This window comes from Brachyistius frenatus, unplaced genomic scaffold (assembly GCF_029030835.1).
Source record: "Brachyistius frenatus isolate BFR_SWC_R1_liver_20210118 unplaced genomic scaffold, ASM2903083v1 Contig_4, whole genome shotgun sequence".
NCBI classification, from domain to species: Eukaryota; Metazoa; Chordata; class Actinopteri; family Embiotocidae; genus Brachyistius; species Brachyistius frenatus.
The window spans coordinates 2,086,167-2,100,167 of NW_027210603.1; the positions used below are offsets into that span (position 1 = coordinate 2,086,167).

The 14,001-nt window shown below is 46.2% G+C and overlaps 2 protein-coding genes across 3 annotated transcripts; one reads left to right on the top strand and one right to left on the bottom strand.

Moving 5' to 3' along the window:
- The first annotated feature begins 205 nt into the window (after positions 1-205).
- Positions 206-8,973, top strand: dnajc14 (DnaJ (Hsp40) homolog, subfamily C, member 14). 2 transcript variants are annotated; one of them, XM_069709821.1, is made up of 7 exons: positions 206-345; positions 1,680-3,080; positions 3,228-3,334; positions 3,735-3,854; positions 4,107-4,267; positions 4,488-4,590; positions 5,263-8,973. In XM_069709821.1, exons 2-7 carry the CDS (start codon positions 1,887-1,889, stop codon positions 5,561-5,563), a joined length of 1,986 nt encoding a protein of 661 aa, XP_069565922.1. In that variant the 5' UTR covers positions 206-345; positions 1,680-1,886; the 3' UTR covers positions 5,564-8,973. The 2 variants fall into 2 exon arrangements, with proteins under 2 accessions (XP_069565922.1, XP_069565931.1); XM_069709830.1 differs by lacking the exon at positions 206-345 and adding an exon at positions 772-937.
- Positions 8,974-9,066: 93 nt separating this feature from the next.
- inpp1 (inositol polyphosphate-1-phosphatase) lies at positions 9,067-13,860 on the bottom strand. The gene is made up of 6 exons (XM_069709867.1): positions 13,604-13,860; positions 12,839-13,071; positions 12,698-12,758; positions 11,757-11,957; positions 11,485-11,659; positions 9,067-10,328 (listed from the first exon to the last, which is right to left on the bottom strand). The coding sequence occupies exons 2-6, from the start codon at positions 13,040-13,042 to the stop codon at positions 9,836-9,838; spliced, it is 1,134 nt and encodes a 377-aa protein (XP_069565968.1). The 5' UTR covers positions 13,043-13,071; positions 13,604-13,860; the 3' UTR covers positions 9,067-9,835.
- Positions 13,861-14,001: the final 141 nt, after the last annotated feature.

The window sequence follows — 14,001 nt, forward strand, 5'->3', positions numbered from 1 at the left end:
CTAATGTGGTACAGTTATAAAAGAATGTGAGCTAGTTTGGTCTTCAGGGCCTTTATGTTGTTATTTCATTATTCAGAAATGTTTAGATATGAAAATTAGATTTTGTTTTATATTGAACGCTTGTTTGTTGTTGAATTTATTATCCGCTGTCTGATGAACATTAGATGGCAGCACTTCCACTCAGTTGTTTGGTAAACGTCAGGAAAGCAGCGAAGAAGAAACGGGAGGAGGAAGAAGAAACGGGAAGAAAGTAGGAAAAAGAAGCAGAAGAAGAAGTGGCTAAAAAAAAACAACACGGACACTTGGCTGTCTGTTAACAAACAAGGTTACACAAGTATCTGACAGGTATATATGACAACCAGCTTGTTTATATGCAAAACGCAAAATGATTTGCGGACTTTACTGTAGTCGTCCGGTGTCCAAAACATGTCTCAGCGTCCTCGTCCAACCTCAGGAAGGGGACACAAACAGGCGAGAGTGTTAGCTCGTTACTGTCGCGAGCTAACAGTTAGCCTGTCTGCTAGATGAACGCGTAAACAAGAATCGTCCGTGTCGTCGTTTTAAACCCGTTTTGAGACCTTATTTAGTCGAAGTGCTGTCAGGTGAGCGAGCCGGAGAGAAGCTAATTTTAGCTCCCGCAGCTTCTGTGTGTCACTCTGCCTCCTCGTGCTAACGGGCTGCCTGCTAGCACGAGCCGACGTCAAAACATCTGCTGTTTAAAAATCGTTAAATTAACGTGAGATTTTGACGGACGGCTGTTTTTTGTTGTTGTTGTTGTTGTTGTTGTTGTCGTCGTCGTCGCTTTCTATCGGCCGCCGAAGGTCAAACGTGTCTTTAGTTCTCACACCTGGTGCGCACAGTGTCGTTCAGCTCGCGTGTCTCCGACGACTCACCTCGACACCGGCGGGACAGATAAGGTCATGTAGCTCCATCGCATGTAAGTTGAACATTAAATGAAGAAATGAAGGCTGCGGCCAACAACATTTTGTTTTGTGTTCGTGCCCAAATGCGGTAAAGATTTGGCCCGCAGGGCTGCAACCAACACTTATCTTCATCATGATCAGGATTAGTTTTGTCTGAAGTGAAAAATGCCTGTCACAACTTCCTAGAGTCCGAGGCCACATCCTCTGATGTCTTCTTTTATCGCTTCAACAGTCAAAAAAACAACAACAAACAAACACAATATTTAGCTTTCACCTGAAACGGAGAAAAGCTGCAGTTTCTTACCTTACAAGAGGTTTAAAAGTGCTGAAATGTAAAGTTTGATCATTTTTGATCACTTGGATAATCGGGGAGAGTTACAGCTCTTCTGCTTTTTAGAGGTGTGTGATGTGAAGGAAGTGACTCGATGACATGTCATTTTAATATCGAGATATCTGTAAACTCTGATTCGATACACTGTCTGGATATCCAGTCGAAAAACAGTTTTACAGCTTAAATATCTCCATTGCAAATTTTGGGTTTTGGATATTAGAGTGATTCAAATGCATGACAAAGCTTATTAATATTTCATATTGGCCCCCAAAAAAGAAAGAAGCTGCCACAGTGTAAACGAGATGGCAAAATCCCCGCTGTTCTTCTTTTCTGTCAAGTTTTTGTCCATTTAATTGATTTGGAAAGTGAGAGCCTGCTTACGGATGTAAACGACTTTTGATTTATACTGAAATGTTGCTTTTCAGGTGACGCAGTGCATCATGTGAGCTGTGTGAAAGCCTGATGATGCCTAGAGGTCGCTGCTGACATGGTGGACCCCAGCCTGACCCTTAGGACCCCCCAGTCTCACCTGTTTCTGAGAGTCTGGGGAAAATGTTGCCACAGATTATGGATTTAGGAACTTCCATGATATCCCAACTTGGCAGCGCCTGAATCAATCAGCTGTAAGCAACATGGAGAGGGAAGCGGCCGAGAAAGAGACGGAGGTTACGGACAACGACGAGGAGGTCCCTGATGGTGTTTCTGCCTCGGTGACCCGTTCTCGGCAGTGGGAGGCCAGAGAGACTGAGGACGACTGCGAGCCGGAGGAAAAAACAGCCGAATCTCAGGAAACGCCGAACCCGGGCACTCCGCAAGACTCTGCAATTGGTGAAGCAGAGTATTGTGGATCCACGGAGGAGGTCTCGGATGGGTTTGAGGAGGACAAGACTGCAGATGACGAGAGCTCGCAGCTTATAAATCAAGAAGAGGACGAAGCTGCAAAGGAGCAGCACATGAACGGGGAGTCTGGTTGGAGGAACGTGGCAGGTGGAAGGAGGTGCAAACTGAGGAGCGGCGGATCCCTTTTAGAGCAGAGCGGCCAGAGCGCTTTTTCCTCCATTCAGAAAGGAAACGTCGTGTCGAGCGGCGGTCGGCACAAGCAGACCCGCCGGCGTAACCACCACCACCACCAGCAGAGCCGCGGCCGCAGGCGGACGGGAAACCAGCTCGTCTTAGCGTTCAAGGAGATGCTGTCGGAGTCGGTGAGCTTGTGGTGCATCTCGTGCATCCACATGCTGATTGAGATTATTGTCACATTAACTCACAACTGTGGAGTCGGAGTGGAGACCGGAGTTGTGAAACTTTACAACTTTGGGCAGCGGCTGTTTGTAAAGATGACTGACGTACCGGGGATGAAGGCGGATGCGAGTCGTGTTCTGAATTGGGCGAAGTGCGCGGGAGCGGACCTGCTGGATAAAGTTGTTTGGGCGGTGAAGTGGGTAAAGACGGCTGCCTTAACTTGTTTCGGACTTTCCTGCGCTTTGTTTATTCTCGGCTCCCAGTGGGCGAAGGGGCTGTTGGTCCGCGTTGGTGGAGAGAGGGGGAAACGCTACTGGACAGCTTTTCAGGAGTCGAGGTTTGTGAAGAGGATGGCGTCCCTGCTGGAAAGAGGCCGAAGCCTGTTCAGGAGGGACGGCCGCATCCCTCCGTCCACGCCGGAGTCACCGGGCAGAGCGGGGAGAGCTCAGCCGGGCCAGGAGCTGGAGAGACTGCTGGCGTTGGCCGAGGTGCCCGAGGACGAGCTCGACCCCTTTACGGTGCTCGGCGTCGAGGTGCACGCCACCGAGACCGAGCTGAAGAAGGCCTACCGACAGCTGGCTGTCCAGGTGTGTGTGCGGCGCTCACGTGAGCATCAGAAGTGCTTGTGTGCTTCCATTTTCTACTATCGGCCGCCCGCAGTAACAACAAATACATGTTTTCTGAGTTTTTCTGCTTTACTCATCCAAGCCATTCTGCTGTCCGTTCTCTTTCAGGTCCATCCAGACAAGAATAAACACCCACGAGCTGGAGAGGCGTTCAAAGTACTGAGGGCTGCCTGGGATATCGTCAGTAACCCAGAGACACGACGAGAGTACGAGTTGTGAGTACACAGAAAATCTGGCAAAAAAGGCTAATTTCACAATAACAGTACAAAAGGAAGAAATGTTTTTCAATCATAAACAATTATTTAGTTGTTTTGTTTTTCCTTTTTTTTAATTTTTTTTTACAGTTACTCTGATGCAATAATCATTCTTAGGCAACTTAAAGTTTACTTTCCATTGCAATATTCAGGATATTTATTATTTATTTATTACTTTCCATTCATACACAATAGTGACATTTTGTCAAAACAGTAAAAAGACGGCGTGCTGTTTTGAAATGTAAATCTTTTTTCCATCCGGATGACTTTTAACTGCCCTAAAATGATTCTTGGATTCAGTGTGTTTGACTTCTCACCTGTTGTCCTGTATTACCTGCCGGTCTGTTTCACTCCCACACAGGAAGCGCATGGCAGCAACTGAGCTCTCAAAATCCATGAACGAGTTCCTCACTAAACTGCAGGATGACCTGAAGGAAGCCATGAACACCATGATGTGTACTAAGTGTGAAGGCAAGCACAAGTAAGTCGCTACACACTCACCATCATCGTCATCCATCGTCATCATCATCATCATCATCACAGAACCGTATTAGTGTCACTTCCTCAGTAGTCTGAGGTTAAACATACTGTAGCTGAATCGTGTCGTGTTTCCTTCGGGATGTGTGTGTGTGTGTGTGTGCGTGCGTGTGTGTGTGTGTGTGTGTGTGTGTGTGTGTGTGCGCGCGTGTGTGTGTGTGTGCGTGTGTGTACACGCGCGTGTGCGTGTGCGCAGGCGGTTCGAGATGGATCGTGAACCTGCTGAGGCGCGGTTCTGTGCCGAATGCAACCGCTGCCACAGCGCGGAGGAGGGCGACCTGTGGGCGGAGTCCAGCATGCTGGGCCTACGCATCACATACTTTGCCTGTATGGATGGGAAAGTGTATGATATTACAGGTGAACACCAGCTGTTATTTAAAGGTTATCTGACCGAGTCATCGGCAACTCATTCTGTAGTTTGCATGAGCTCTTTCTTGATCGGTATCTGTCCCTCGACGCCTCCACAGGAGAAAGAAAAGCCTCATGTTGTTTTTTTGGGGGGGGGGATTTTCTCCCCTCCCTCCCCCCCTCCCCACCCTCAGTCATGTGACCTGCTGTGATGCTGTCATGTTTTCAGAGTGGGCAGGCTGCCAAAGAATAGGCATTTCCCCCGACACGCACCGTGTACCGTATCACATCTCCTTCGGTTCAAAGAACAACAGCAACGCCACACGACCCAGGTACGTCCCCGCAGCTGCACCAACGGGTTGTCATGGACACCAGAAGGGCACCTTTTATCATTTTTACATTCATACTTGGATTTGTTGTTATGACTCCATGGGTTCACAACATGCATTATTAAATCCTCCTCTTCGACATGAAGCCTCAGATGTATTCCTATTGTTTTTTTACACATCTGCCATAGAAGCAAACATCAGTAACAGATGCAAAGGTTTTCCTTTTTCACGTGTGGTGCTGTGAAAGTTTAAATATTTAGGCAGTATTGCAGTAAATGAAACAATATTATGACATATTTTAATGAGAAATCACGTGACTTTGTGATTTTCATTTACATGTGAACATGTAAATATATGAACTTAATTTTGATGATTTCTATTTGTCATCTGAATTTCATAAATGTGTGTTTTTACTTGCATCCTGCTGCATGTGGTACAGCAGGAGCTCCCCCTTGTGTTGTGTATTTTAGGGATTAGGAAGTCGACTATACTATTTATATTTTTTAATGAATGTAGACATTACTTTGTTTAGATATAGCAGCATCATGCCTAGTTGGCCTCTAATTTATTGTGTTCAGACGCTGTTGTCACATGAGCCTCTTTAAAAGCAGAGAAGAGCAACATTTCACTCCGGCACAAACGATCCCCAAAAACGATTTCCACGTGTCCTTCCAGGCCGCCCCCAGAGCACGCCGCCGGGCCGACCAACCCCGCCGACCTGCAGGACTTCTTCAACCGGATCTTCAAGGGAGGACCGCCGAACGACGGGGCCGCCAACGGAAGCTTCTTCCCTCCGGGTCCGCCTCACCACCCCCCACCTGGAGCCGGAGCCGGAGCGCCTCCGTTCTCCCCTCCCCCGGGTCCGACGGGTTTCTACATGCCGGGGGGTCAGCGGCCCGAGTCCAACGAGACGTGGGCCGAGAGCGGCAAACCCCCGAGGAGGAGGAAGAAGGTCCGCAAACCCTTCCAGAGGTGAAGCCTGTTGACTTGTTAGTGTATCGAAATAGCAACACAGGGACACAATAAATAATGGCCATGTTTGTCTCTCGCCTGCCTGCTGGCATGCCACGATCTGGACTGGAGAGGGTTCACCGAGGTCAGATCAGCCAGAGCAGAGGGAGAGACTGGATTATGAAGGGGAGCCTGTGGACTGAATACAAGTATTGAAGGAGGGCTGAAGGTGGCAATGATGGTGCTTTACCTCTCAATTCACCATACTTTTGTTCTGTTGGTCTTAAAGACAACTGTAGCCTTGAAATTGAAATCCTCATCGGGATGCTGTAGTGAAACATTTTCCTTTTCATAACTTCCTGCCAAATCCTTCACTGCATGATTTACTCACCTGCATTTTAACACTTCGGTTCTCTCGCTTTTTGTTGTTAGTGTTTTGTATGAGGTTAGTTGAAGACATCGGCTCCACGCAGAGTTGTGACAGTTGTGGATCTCTGTCATGGAGAAATGAGGATAAGCTTCATGATGTCAGTGTTACTGTTGTTAGTGGCATGTGGGTCTTCTCCTGGAGCTGCAGCTCGCCCACCAGGTTTCAAAAGAACGAATCCCAACCAACCAGACCCATCTGAACCACGGCTGAACTAAAACACGCGACACGTTAATCACTCAAATGCATCGTGGTTTTTGACTTTTCGCTGAATAATTTCTCTACGCAGCCTTAAAGTGACCTTTTTAAAAAATAAATAAATCAGAGGGCACGGTGTGTTTCTGGTTGCATGCACACAAACACAAAGCTATTTGTATTCTAAATACAAAAGTGAAACTTGCCTCTTAAAAACAGTTGAATTAAATGTTCACTGGGGCTTTCTACAGTGATTAAATGGTAATGTGTAGAAAGTACAGAACATCACATACAAAGTCTTTTCACTCAGACTAAAAGCAGATGTGCTTGAATTGTTTCAGGTATTTGTGTGGCCGTTACCAGAGAATCACACCGTGCATTAAAACCACTCAAACCTAGCACTCCATTTAGAAATTAAATATCTCGTATAATACCTCAGACAGACGATCAAAATCTGTAAAGACAGGAAACTAAAATGTTTGTGACAATTTAACAAATCTACCGAACAGAACAAACAGCTGCTTGAGTCTCAAATGTAGTTTTAAATTGGAAATTGTGCACAATTAAAGGAAACTAATTTTCCATCAGCACTGACACCTCATGTTGACAAAATAAATACAGGAAGTTGAAAACAGTTAAAAAAAAAAAAAAAAAAGAAGTGTTTTCGCTGCAGCAGTTGATTTGCATCATTGTTCAGGCAGCTACTGAAAAACTTAACGGTTCAGTCATTTACATTTTGACAGCTCGCGTTAAGGTTTTACGTGTTCAGTGCCATTTTATGCCAGTTGTGAAGTTTGGTAGCTTTGACCGAGGTGCGAGTGTCACCCAGATCGGGACGAGTCAGCTGAAGAAAGAAATGAGAAAGGCGGCGACTCAGTGTGAATCGATCACATCGGATTTGTTTCTAATTTTCCACGCTTGTTACGTTGGACATTTATCTGGTTTCAGTGTGTGGTGTCGCCTCAGTGCTTCCTGAGACGGTTTCTTCTGGTTGTAACCTCGACACGGTTCTTATTAGTCCATAGAACGTGTGATCAAAATCTAAACACCTGACCTCTTTGAAGCTCCCCTCTGCAGTTCCTCGTCATAAAAAGGGTCAGAAAGATGATAAATCGGTCGTATGCTGGGTTGGATTCATTGACTTGCATCGAAATACACCTTAATCTCTGATTAGAGCGAGCAGAGCTGTCATTGTTTACACCTGACGTGAAGATTGTAGTGATATGGCAATTATCTGATTAGGCATTCGATAAAGGCTATTTTTATTTAATTTTTTTGATGTCAGTTTGCGATGATGAATAAGTACCACGTTCATTGTTTTATTTTTTCCTTTTGTCTTAATTTGCACACCCACCACTGTATTACCATCAGAGGGATAGTGAACAGTGATTAAGCCTGACCAGACTCCTCCAGCTGCAGCTGAGTAGGAGGTGTAGCACGCTAAGCTAACAGCTCACTTGCAAATGAAGATATATATTTTTTCTTTTGGTGGAATTTGAATGTTAAATGAGTGACAGTTTTTTGGGGGGAAAAACATCACTTTTATTTCACAACCATTACACTCTGGTTGGCACTCTGGAGGAAGTATGGGAACTATTTTAATGGCATTGCGATGCCTGGTGTGGGTTTGTCTGGGAGTTTGAAAGGAGCCCTTGTTTCAAATGTTTGTTTGAGGTTATTTAATCAGAACAAGCTTGCCATGCTGCTCTTCATGTGTCATATGTTTTTTTGCTTCGTGTATCCGACCAGTTTTCCAGACACGGATTGAGTTTGTGAACTCAAATGGGTCCTTTGTTTCAATTTAAAAACCGTCCTGGATTTAGTTTCACCTTGAACAAAAAACAAATACGAAAGCAGGTTCCAGACAAATTAGAGCCAAGAGGATTAAATTCTGATTTCTTTCCCAAATTTAGTAGATTTTGTCCTTCAGGTTTTCACCCACATTTTCAGGTCATCACCCACCATCAGCGATCTGCTTCAGTCCCCATCGAGGAAACTGGTGATCGTGTTGAACAATAACATGTTTCTCTCCTCGACTTGTGACTGTGCAGCGCTGTATGTTAAAGGTAGCAGTTCAGAGTCCAACAAGACAACGAAAGACCCAACACTTCCGATTTTTTTTTTCTTCTTTTCTTTCAGGTTCTTAACAGAATATGCAGAATTATTGCAAAAAAATATATATCTGACAATCATCAGGGTTTTTTGTAGGGAATTAGGAGGCGAGTTCCCTGGCTGGCAGACAGTTTTCAAATATCACTGTTGGGTTTCTTTCCCCCGCTTTCTCTGGTTTTCAAAATAAAGATGATTTCCTATATGCACATATGTTTGTTCTGCTTTCTGCTCATTATGCCCAAACGATCTCTCGGTTGCATATCAACGTGTACGGTGTGAACATGCAGATGTTGGAGTGAACGTGAGCCTCCGCAGGTCTGCGCTGTGACAAGAATCTGTTTGAGCCCTCGGAGCAGCCCGCGACCCCGCAGACGTCCCGTCCTTCAAACCGGCTTAATATTTCATTTTACTGTAAGCCGGCGCTGAAAAGGACTCGGTGTGTCCCTGTTTTACCTCATATGGCTTTTCCACTCTCTGACCTTTAACCGACAGCGCTGTGGCTGTGAAAAGAGGCCGGGCACGTGCGGCCCGCTGCTCCTTACAAGGAGTTGTTTCAGAGAGGTGCAGATCCCTGCAGCTGCTCCGACGAGGTTCACGCCGGCCACTTGTCACAGCCTTTTTGATAAAGGTGGCCATTTTTTGTATAAAATCACATTCATAACTGCAATTCAGAGAAGCCGTGTTGTGATGCCACGTTATCTTTCCTCGAGCAGTGAAGTGTTCCTCAGCTGTCCAGCAGTGAGCACTAGAGCTTCCTCGTTAAACGATCACAAACTCTACACGGGACAACATGGACAGAAGCTGATAAAAGTCTTTGCAACATTTAATAAAAGCTGAGCAGGTTTGAGCCAAATCACATTCACAAATAATGTTTACTTTGTCTGATCTTGAGAGCAACAGAGGCTTCTGCATATTTTCGATTTAACTGTTTAGTTCATAAAAATCTCCTGCTTTGTTTTTGTTTTTTATTTTCAAACAAGATTAAACCGTGTGTAAAAACCTAAAGGGCTTTTATTTTGAAACTGATACAAGAAGTCGCAGCGTTCAGCTGATAAACTTCATCACTCAGTGACAGACTTTGGTTGGTTTGCTTTAAGAATAAATACTGCACAGCTGGATACTGTAGAAACAAGATAACGTGAAAGTTGTTCTACATACTGCAACTATTGCTGGAGTTTTGAGTGCTTGCATCCGTGTGAGAATCACAATAAATGTTTTCCAAGTAAATCTTATTAATTAAATTTTGTGTAGCTCAACACCCCCCCCCCCCCCCACACACACACACACACACCCGGTCGTGCACAAACCCTCTAACAGCTCCAGCTTGGACTTAAAACCAAACAGAATTGGTGGATATGATTTGGCCCAGGCCTGATATTCACTTTGCAATATGTACATTTGCATATAAATCTGATTCAAAATATGACAGTAGCATTTACGATTAAAATATTTCACCGTCTATTCCCGCCCTTCTTTCTCCACTAATATATAAAACATGAATACGATCATATCTGCAGCCACGACCGCGTCAGCGTGTGCCGACTGCATCTGCTGCTCTTCCACCTACAGTTTCCCTTTCAGCGCCGCGACGATGCTGCGCAGCTGAGAACAGTCTCGATACGCCACCAGGCCGCCGTGATTGGCCCAGCGGTCGGCTCCCTTGCACTCGGTGTACGGCTGGTGATAGGTCAGTTCTGTCTCGTGATCCTGCGCCCCGCAGGTGGAGCGCAGAGTATTCTTCAAGTCCACGACCCCCCCTCCGAGGGCCCGGAGCAGGGCGTGCGGGGCGCAGGAGTCCCACTTGAAGGTGCTTCCCTCCGAGAGGACGTAAACGTCGGCGAGACCCTGAATGACGCACAGGATCTTGTAGCCGGCTCCGGAGGCGTAGATGAGCTTGTCCGGGCCGCACAGCGAGGTCAGGGCTTCCTTCACCACCGGCTTCTCGCTGGAGCTCAGCACCGCAGACAGCCGCCCGTCCGGTCCACCTTCTGGCCGGGACACCGAGCAGACGTTGACGCTGCCGCAGGACACGCCCCAGAAGTGCTTTCCCCTCCAGCTGCAAAGAATCAGTGGGGAGGTCAGAATATTTGACTTCAGCGGAGACGTCTGTCCATTGCAGGCTCGTCTTCACTCAAACAGGTGAAGTTGCCTGGAGGACTTCACCATTCGCTGAGATGCCTTCCGTTCTTGTCGAGCTGGATAAACCATGTCTGTCAGGGATCCACTAAAATCTGGTTCTGAGTGAATTTAAGGTGAAATTTAAATGCAAGTAGAAACTTTGTCGGCCTTATTTATATGGTGGTTCAGGAGTTTTATCGAGGAGTCTGAATCATTGATGGAAAGAAAATAAGATTGTCTCATCTTATTTGCAAGTGGCTCCGGGAAGTTTCTTTTGTTTCCTTTTCGGTATCTAATTGAGGACTCCACTGTGTCCTTATCTTGTGACCTACAACCAACTCAGTATCACCATACGAAAGCAGTTCCAAAGGAAATGGGGGTGACTGTCAACTGCTTGTCACACTGTATAAAAGCTGCCCTACGGAGGAGAGACGTTGAGCATTGCTGGACATCCTTCTTTGAGTGTACATGTATTTGCTCCTTCTTGCAAGAATAAATGTCCGATGTGTTTGATTTTGAATCTAGCCTCCGAGTAATTTTTCTAACAATCATCTAAATAAAAGATGATTGGTTTGACATGTAGGGTATATAAGTCAGCATTCATTCAGCTCATTTTTTTTCCTTGAAACCTGTTGCAAAATGATTTGACAGCTTAAAGCACGAGTTCTGGCCACGGATGGGAAAAACAAGGAGCTCCGGAGACAAAAAATGAAAGGTCGAGTTCAGGTTTACAGAAAACATTACTGACGTTTCTTTAAGACAAATGTGACGTGAAGGCCGTCAGATTAAACGTGGAGGCTGCAGGCTGTGATGTTCAATCAGGCTGAGCTGCAGACAGTCTGTCATAGAAAGGCTTTAAAAAAACAACTTTAAAAAACTTCATAAAGTCAAGAATTGTGGTGGAAATGTGGGAGAACAATTTGCTTTTATGATGAAAGCCTCATTCAGAGAAACTGAAAATGCATTATTTTCTGACTTTCAAAATAAAAGCGTCCTACGAGGTTGCGTATAAATGCAGCGACCGACGGCTGAATGTTTAAACTTGTGACCTGTGATCAAACTTTTCCCGTTTTGTCTCCGGCGCATGAACTCACCTCCTCCCCGCCGGGTCTTTGTGGTTGAACGGCTGGTTGATGACGCCCATGACCGGCTCTCCGGTGCTCCGCAGGTAAACCCCGATCAGAACCAACGCGCAGTGCAGACCCGAAGGAGACAGGTGGCCCTCCTCCAGCACCTCCTCCCGGCCCTCGATGTACTGGCTGGTGGCATCTTAAGCAAAAAGTGAAGAGTAAAAAAAAAAAAACGTTCAGCTCTCTTCGTCTTCAGCGTGCTTGAAGGAGATGAAACACGAACAGCAGGCGCTCACCGATGGGGTCGATCCAGATGCCGAGCTCAGAGGGGCTGAGGGGAACCGCCAGGCCGTCCGTGTTGGCCTCGATGGTGGCCGGGTCTCGGTGGATGGCTCGAGCCAGCAGAGACGCCGCCGTGCGGTCGCCGTCCAGCACCGAGGCCAGAAGCGTCGCCGTCTCCTCCTCCGTTCGGCACACCGTGACCGTCACGCTCTCTCCTGGAGACGCAGAGCCGGTGAGGCTTCGATCACGTCACAGGAAACCTTCTTGAAATGTTTAAACAGTGCGAGCTGCAGCAGGCTGACATATTTGAACAGTGACGCATTGATGTGTTGGCTTTGTTAGATTCAGGTGCAGATCATTATGACAGGTGGTGTTGTCCGTGTATCTATTACGTGTTAACCTTGTAGAACCAGTTTTTTTTATTGGATAGAAGCTTCAATCTTCTTCAGCCCAAAACAATCAACGCATTTTTTTGACATTATATATTTTAGTAGTTTTGTTTTTTTGCGGTAAAATTAGACACGCGGTTTGTTTTGATGGTGAGAGGAGTTGAAGATCCGTGCTGACTGTAAAGGAGGAGTTCATCTTTTTTCATAAAGCAATGTTTTTGTTTGGAAAGATTTACTTTGAGCCTAAATGGCTTCAGCAGAGTTTCCATTGAGGAATCTTAATTTGGGGAATATTGCAGAGATTGGTTGACTTTTACATTAATTGTCTGATTTCCTGAAGGGACTGATGACGTCCTCCTGAGCAAAGCTGTTCTCCAGTACAGCTGCTCGGTGGCTGTTCAGGCTGCAGTCGTACCGAGCAGCGTCTGGATATAAATGTGTGTAACTGTGTGATGATGTTGTTCTTGCTGGATCCACCCTGATTTGACTGCTCATCTTCAAATCAATCTTAGCGAACCGTTTTCTGCTGGGCACGTAGTGTGTTATGTGTAATATGAAGCGATTACCAAGCCCGTTTTCAAACTTGTTGGACTCCTCTCCGTGAATGAATCCGTCCATTTCAGGAAACTGTAGAAAGAAATATGCAAAACAATTTAAATTCAACTCAAACTCTGGTTCATCCTGTACGTTACGGAGATGCCGCCCACCTGAGCGCCAACATCGTGCCGGATCATCTCCTGGATCACCACGTCGGCGAGCGTCTTGAAGTCCTGGACGAACTTCTTGTTCTTGTCCTCTCCGGTCTTCTCCTGGACGAGGAGCTGGAAGAGGGGAGCCTCCTGCCTGCAGACCCGAGCCACGTTGGCGGCCTTCTCAGCCACCCGGAGCAGCAGCCTCAGCAGATCAGCCATGCTTGAACACAAAGACACTGGGATGGAAACTGAGAGAAAAAGAGATGAAGGAGGTCAGTCACACTTTGCACACACTGAGCTAATTATAGCTTGAAAATGAAAACAGGGCATTTCCGAAAAAAGAAGAGTGTGTGGGACGGATGTAGCATGGAGTCACACTAGTCTGCAGCTCACAAACCTCCTGAAACAGTTTAGTGAAGCTAATTTACAAATAAATGAAGATAAAGTGGGGAAACCTTTAAAAATGCTACAGTCAAAGAAGTGGGAGATTAAAAACACCAAAAGCACAGTAGGGTGATTACTGAGTGACCCCTGCACACTTCTGAAAGCTGTCATGATAAGACAACATTAAAGCCTCTGTGTGTTCTCCAGAGATGGAAAGACAGGCCTTCAATGAAACCGAAATAATATCAAAATATAGTTTATTTTTATTTGTTTTGACCTGTACCTGCCCGCAGTTTCAGTTAACTCAGCTACATTACTGCTGAAATAAACAGGCGCACATACGAGGTTAGATAATGTAGTGGAAAAACGGTCCAGTGAAAATGAGTAAAACCTTACCAAACCCAGTTTAATCTCCTGTCGTCTGTCCCTGTGTTCCCGTCAGAGCCGCCGGCACCAAGTCCGGATATTTGAGCAACAGGAAGCAGAGAGGACGTGGACTTTCGGGAAAATTGTGGTTTTAAGGCTCTTAATTACCGCCGGGATCCGTCCGCTCTGGTTTCTTTACGTCAGTGCGAGTCTCCTATGGAAGGGAAGGGCGGACGGTGCTCTCACATCAAGGCCGACAAATACAAGGTCCGGACGGGCGCGTAGCCGGAGAGAGCGCGGCGCGTGTGTTCGTCAAGGAGCAGACAACAGGAAACGTAGCGCGGTGCGTTCAGGTGCCAATTTGAAATCCGAGCTTCTCAGGTCGGAAATGAGCATGAATTGATGTTCCAGATGATAGTATGACGAAA

Coding starts and splice junctions, on each gene's coding strand:
- inpp1 (XM_069709867.1), bottom strand. CDS start 13,042: ATGGCTGATCTGCTGAGGCTGCTGCTCCGGGTGGCTGAGAAGGCCGCC. Junction 11,660..11,756: donor CATCTGGATCGACCCCATCG/GTGAGCGCCTGC, acceptor TTTTTGCTTAAG/ATGCCACCAGCCAGTACATC. Junction 10,329..11,484: donor AAAGACCCGGCGGGGAGGAG/GTGAGTTCATGC, acceptor GATTCTTTGCAG/CTGGAGGGGAAAGCACTTCT.
- dnajc14 (XM_069709821.1), top strand. CDS start 1,887: ATGGAGAGGGAAGCGGCCGAGAAAGAGACGGAGGTTACGGACAACGAC. Junction 4,268..4,487: donor GAAAGTGTATGATATTACAG/GTGAACACCAGC, acceptor TCATGTTTTCAG/AGTGGGCAGGCTGCCAAAGA. Junction 4,591..5,262: donor AGCAACGCCACACGACCCAG/GTACGTCCCCGC, acceptor GTGTCCTTCCAG/GCCGCCCCCAGAGCACGCCG.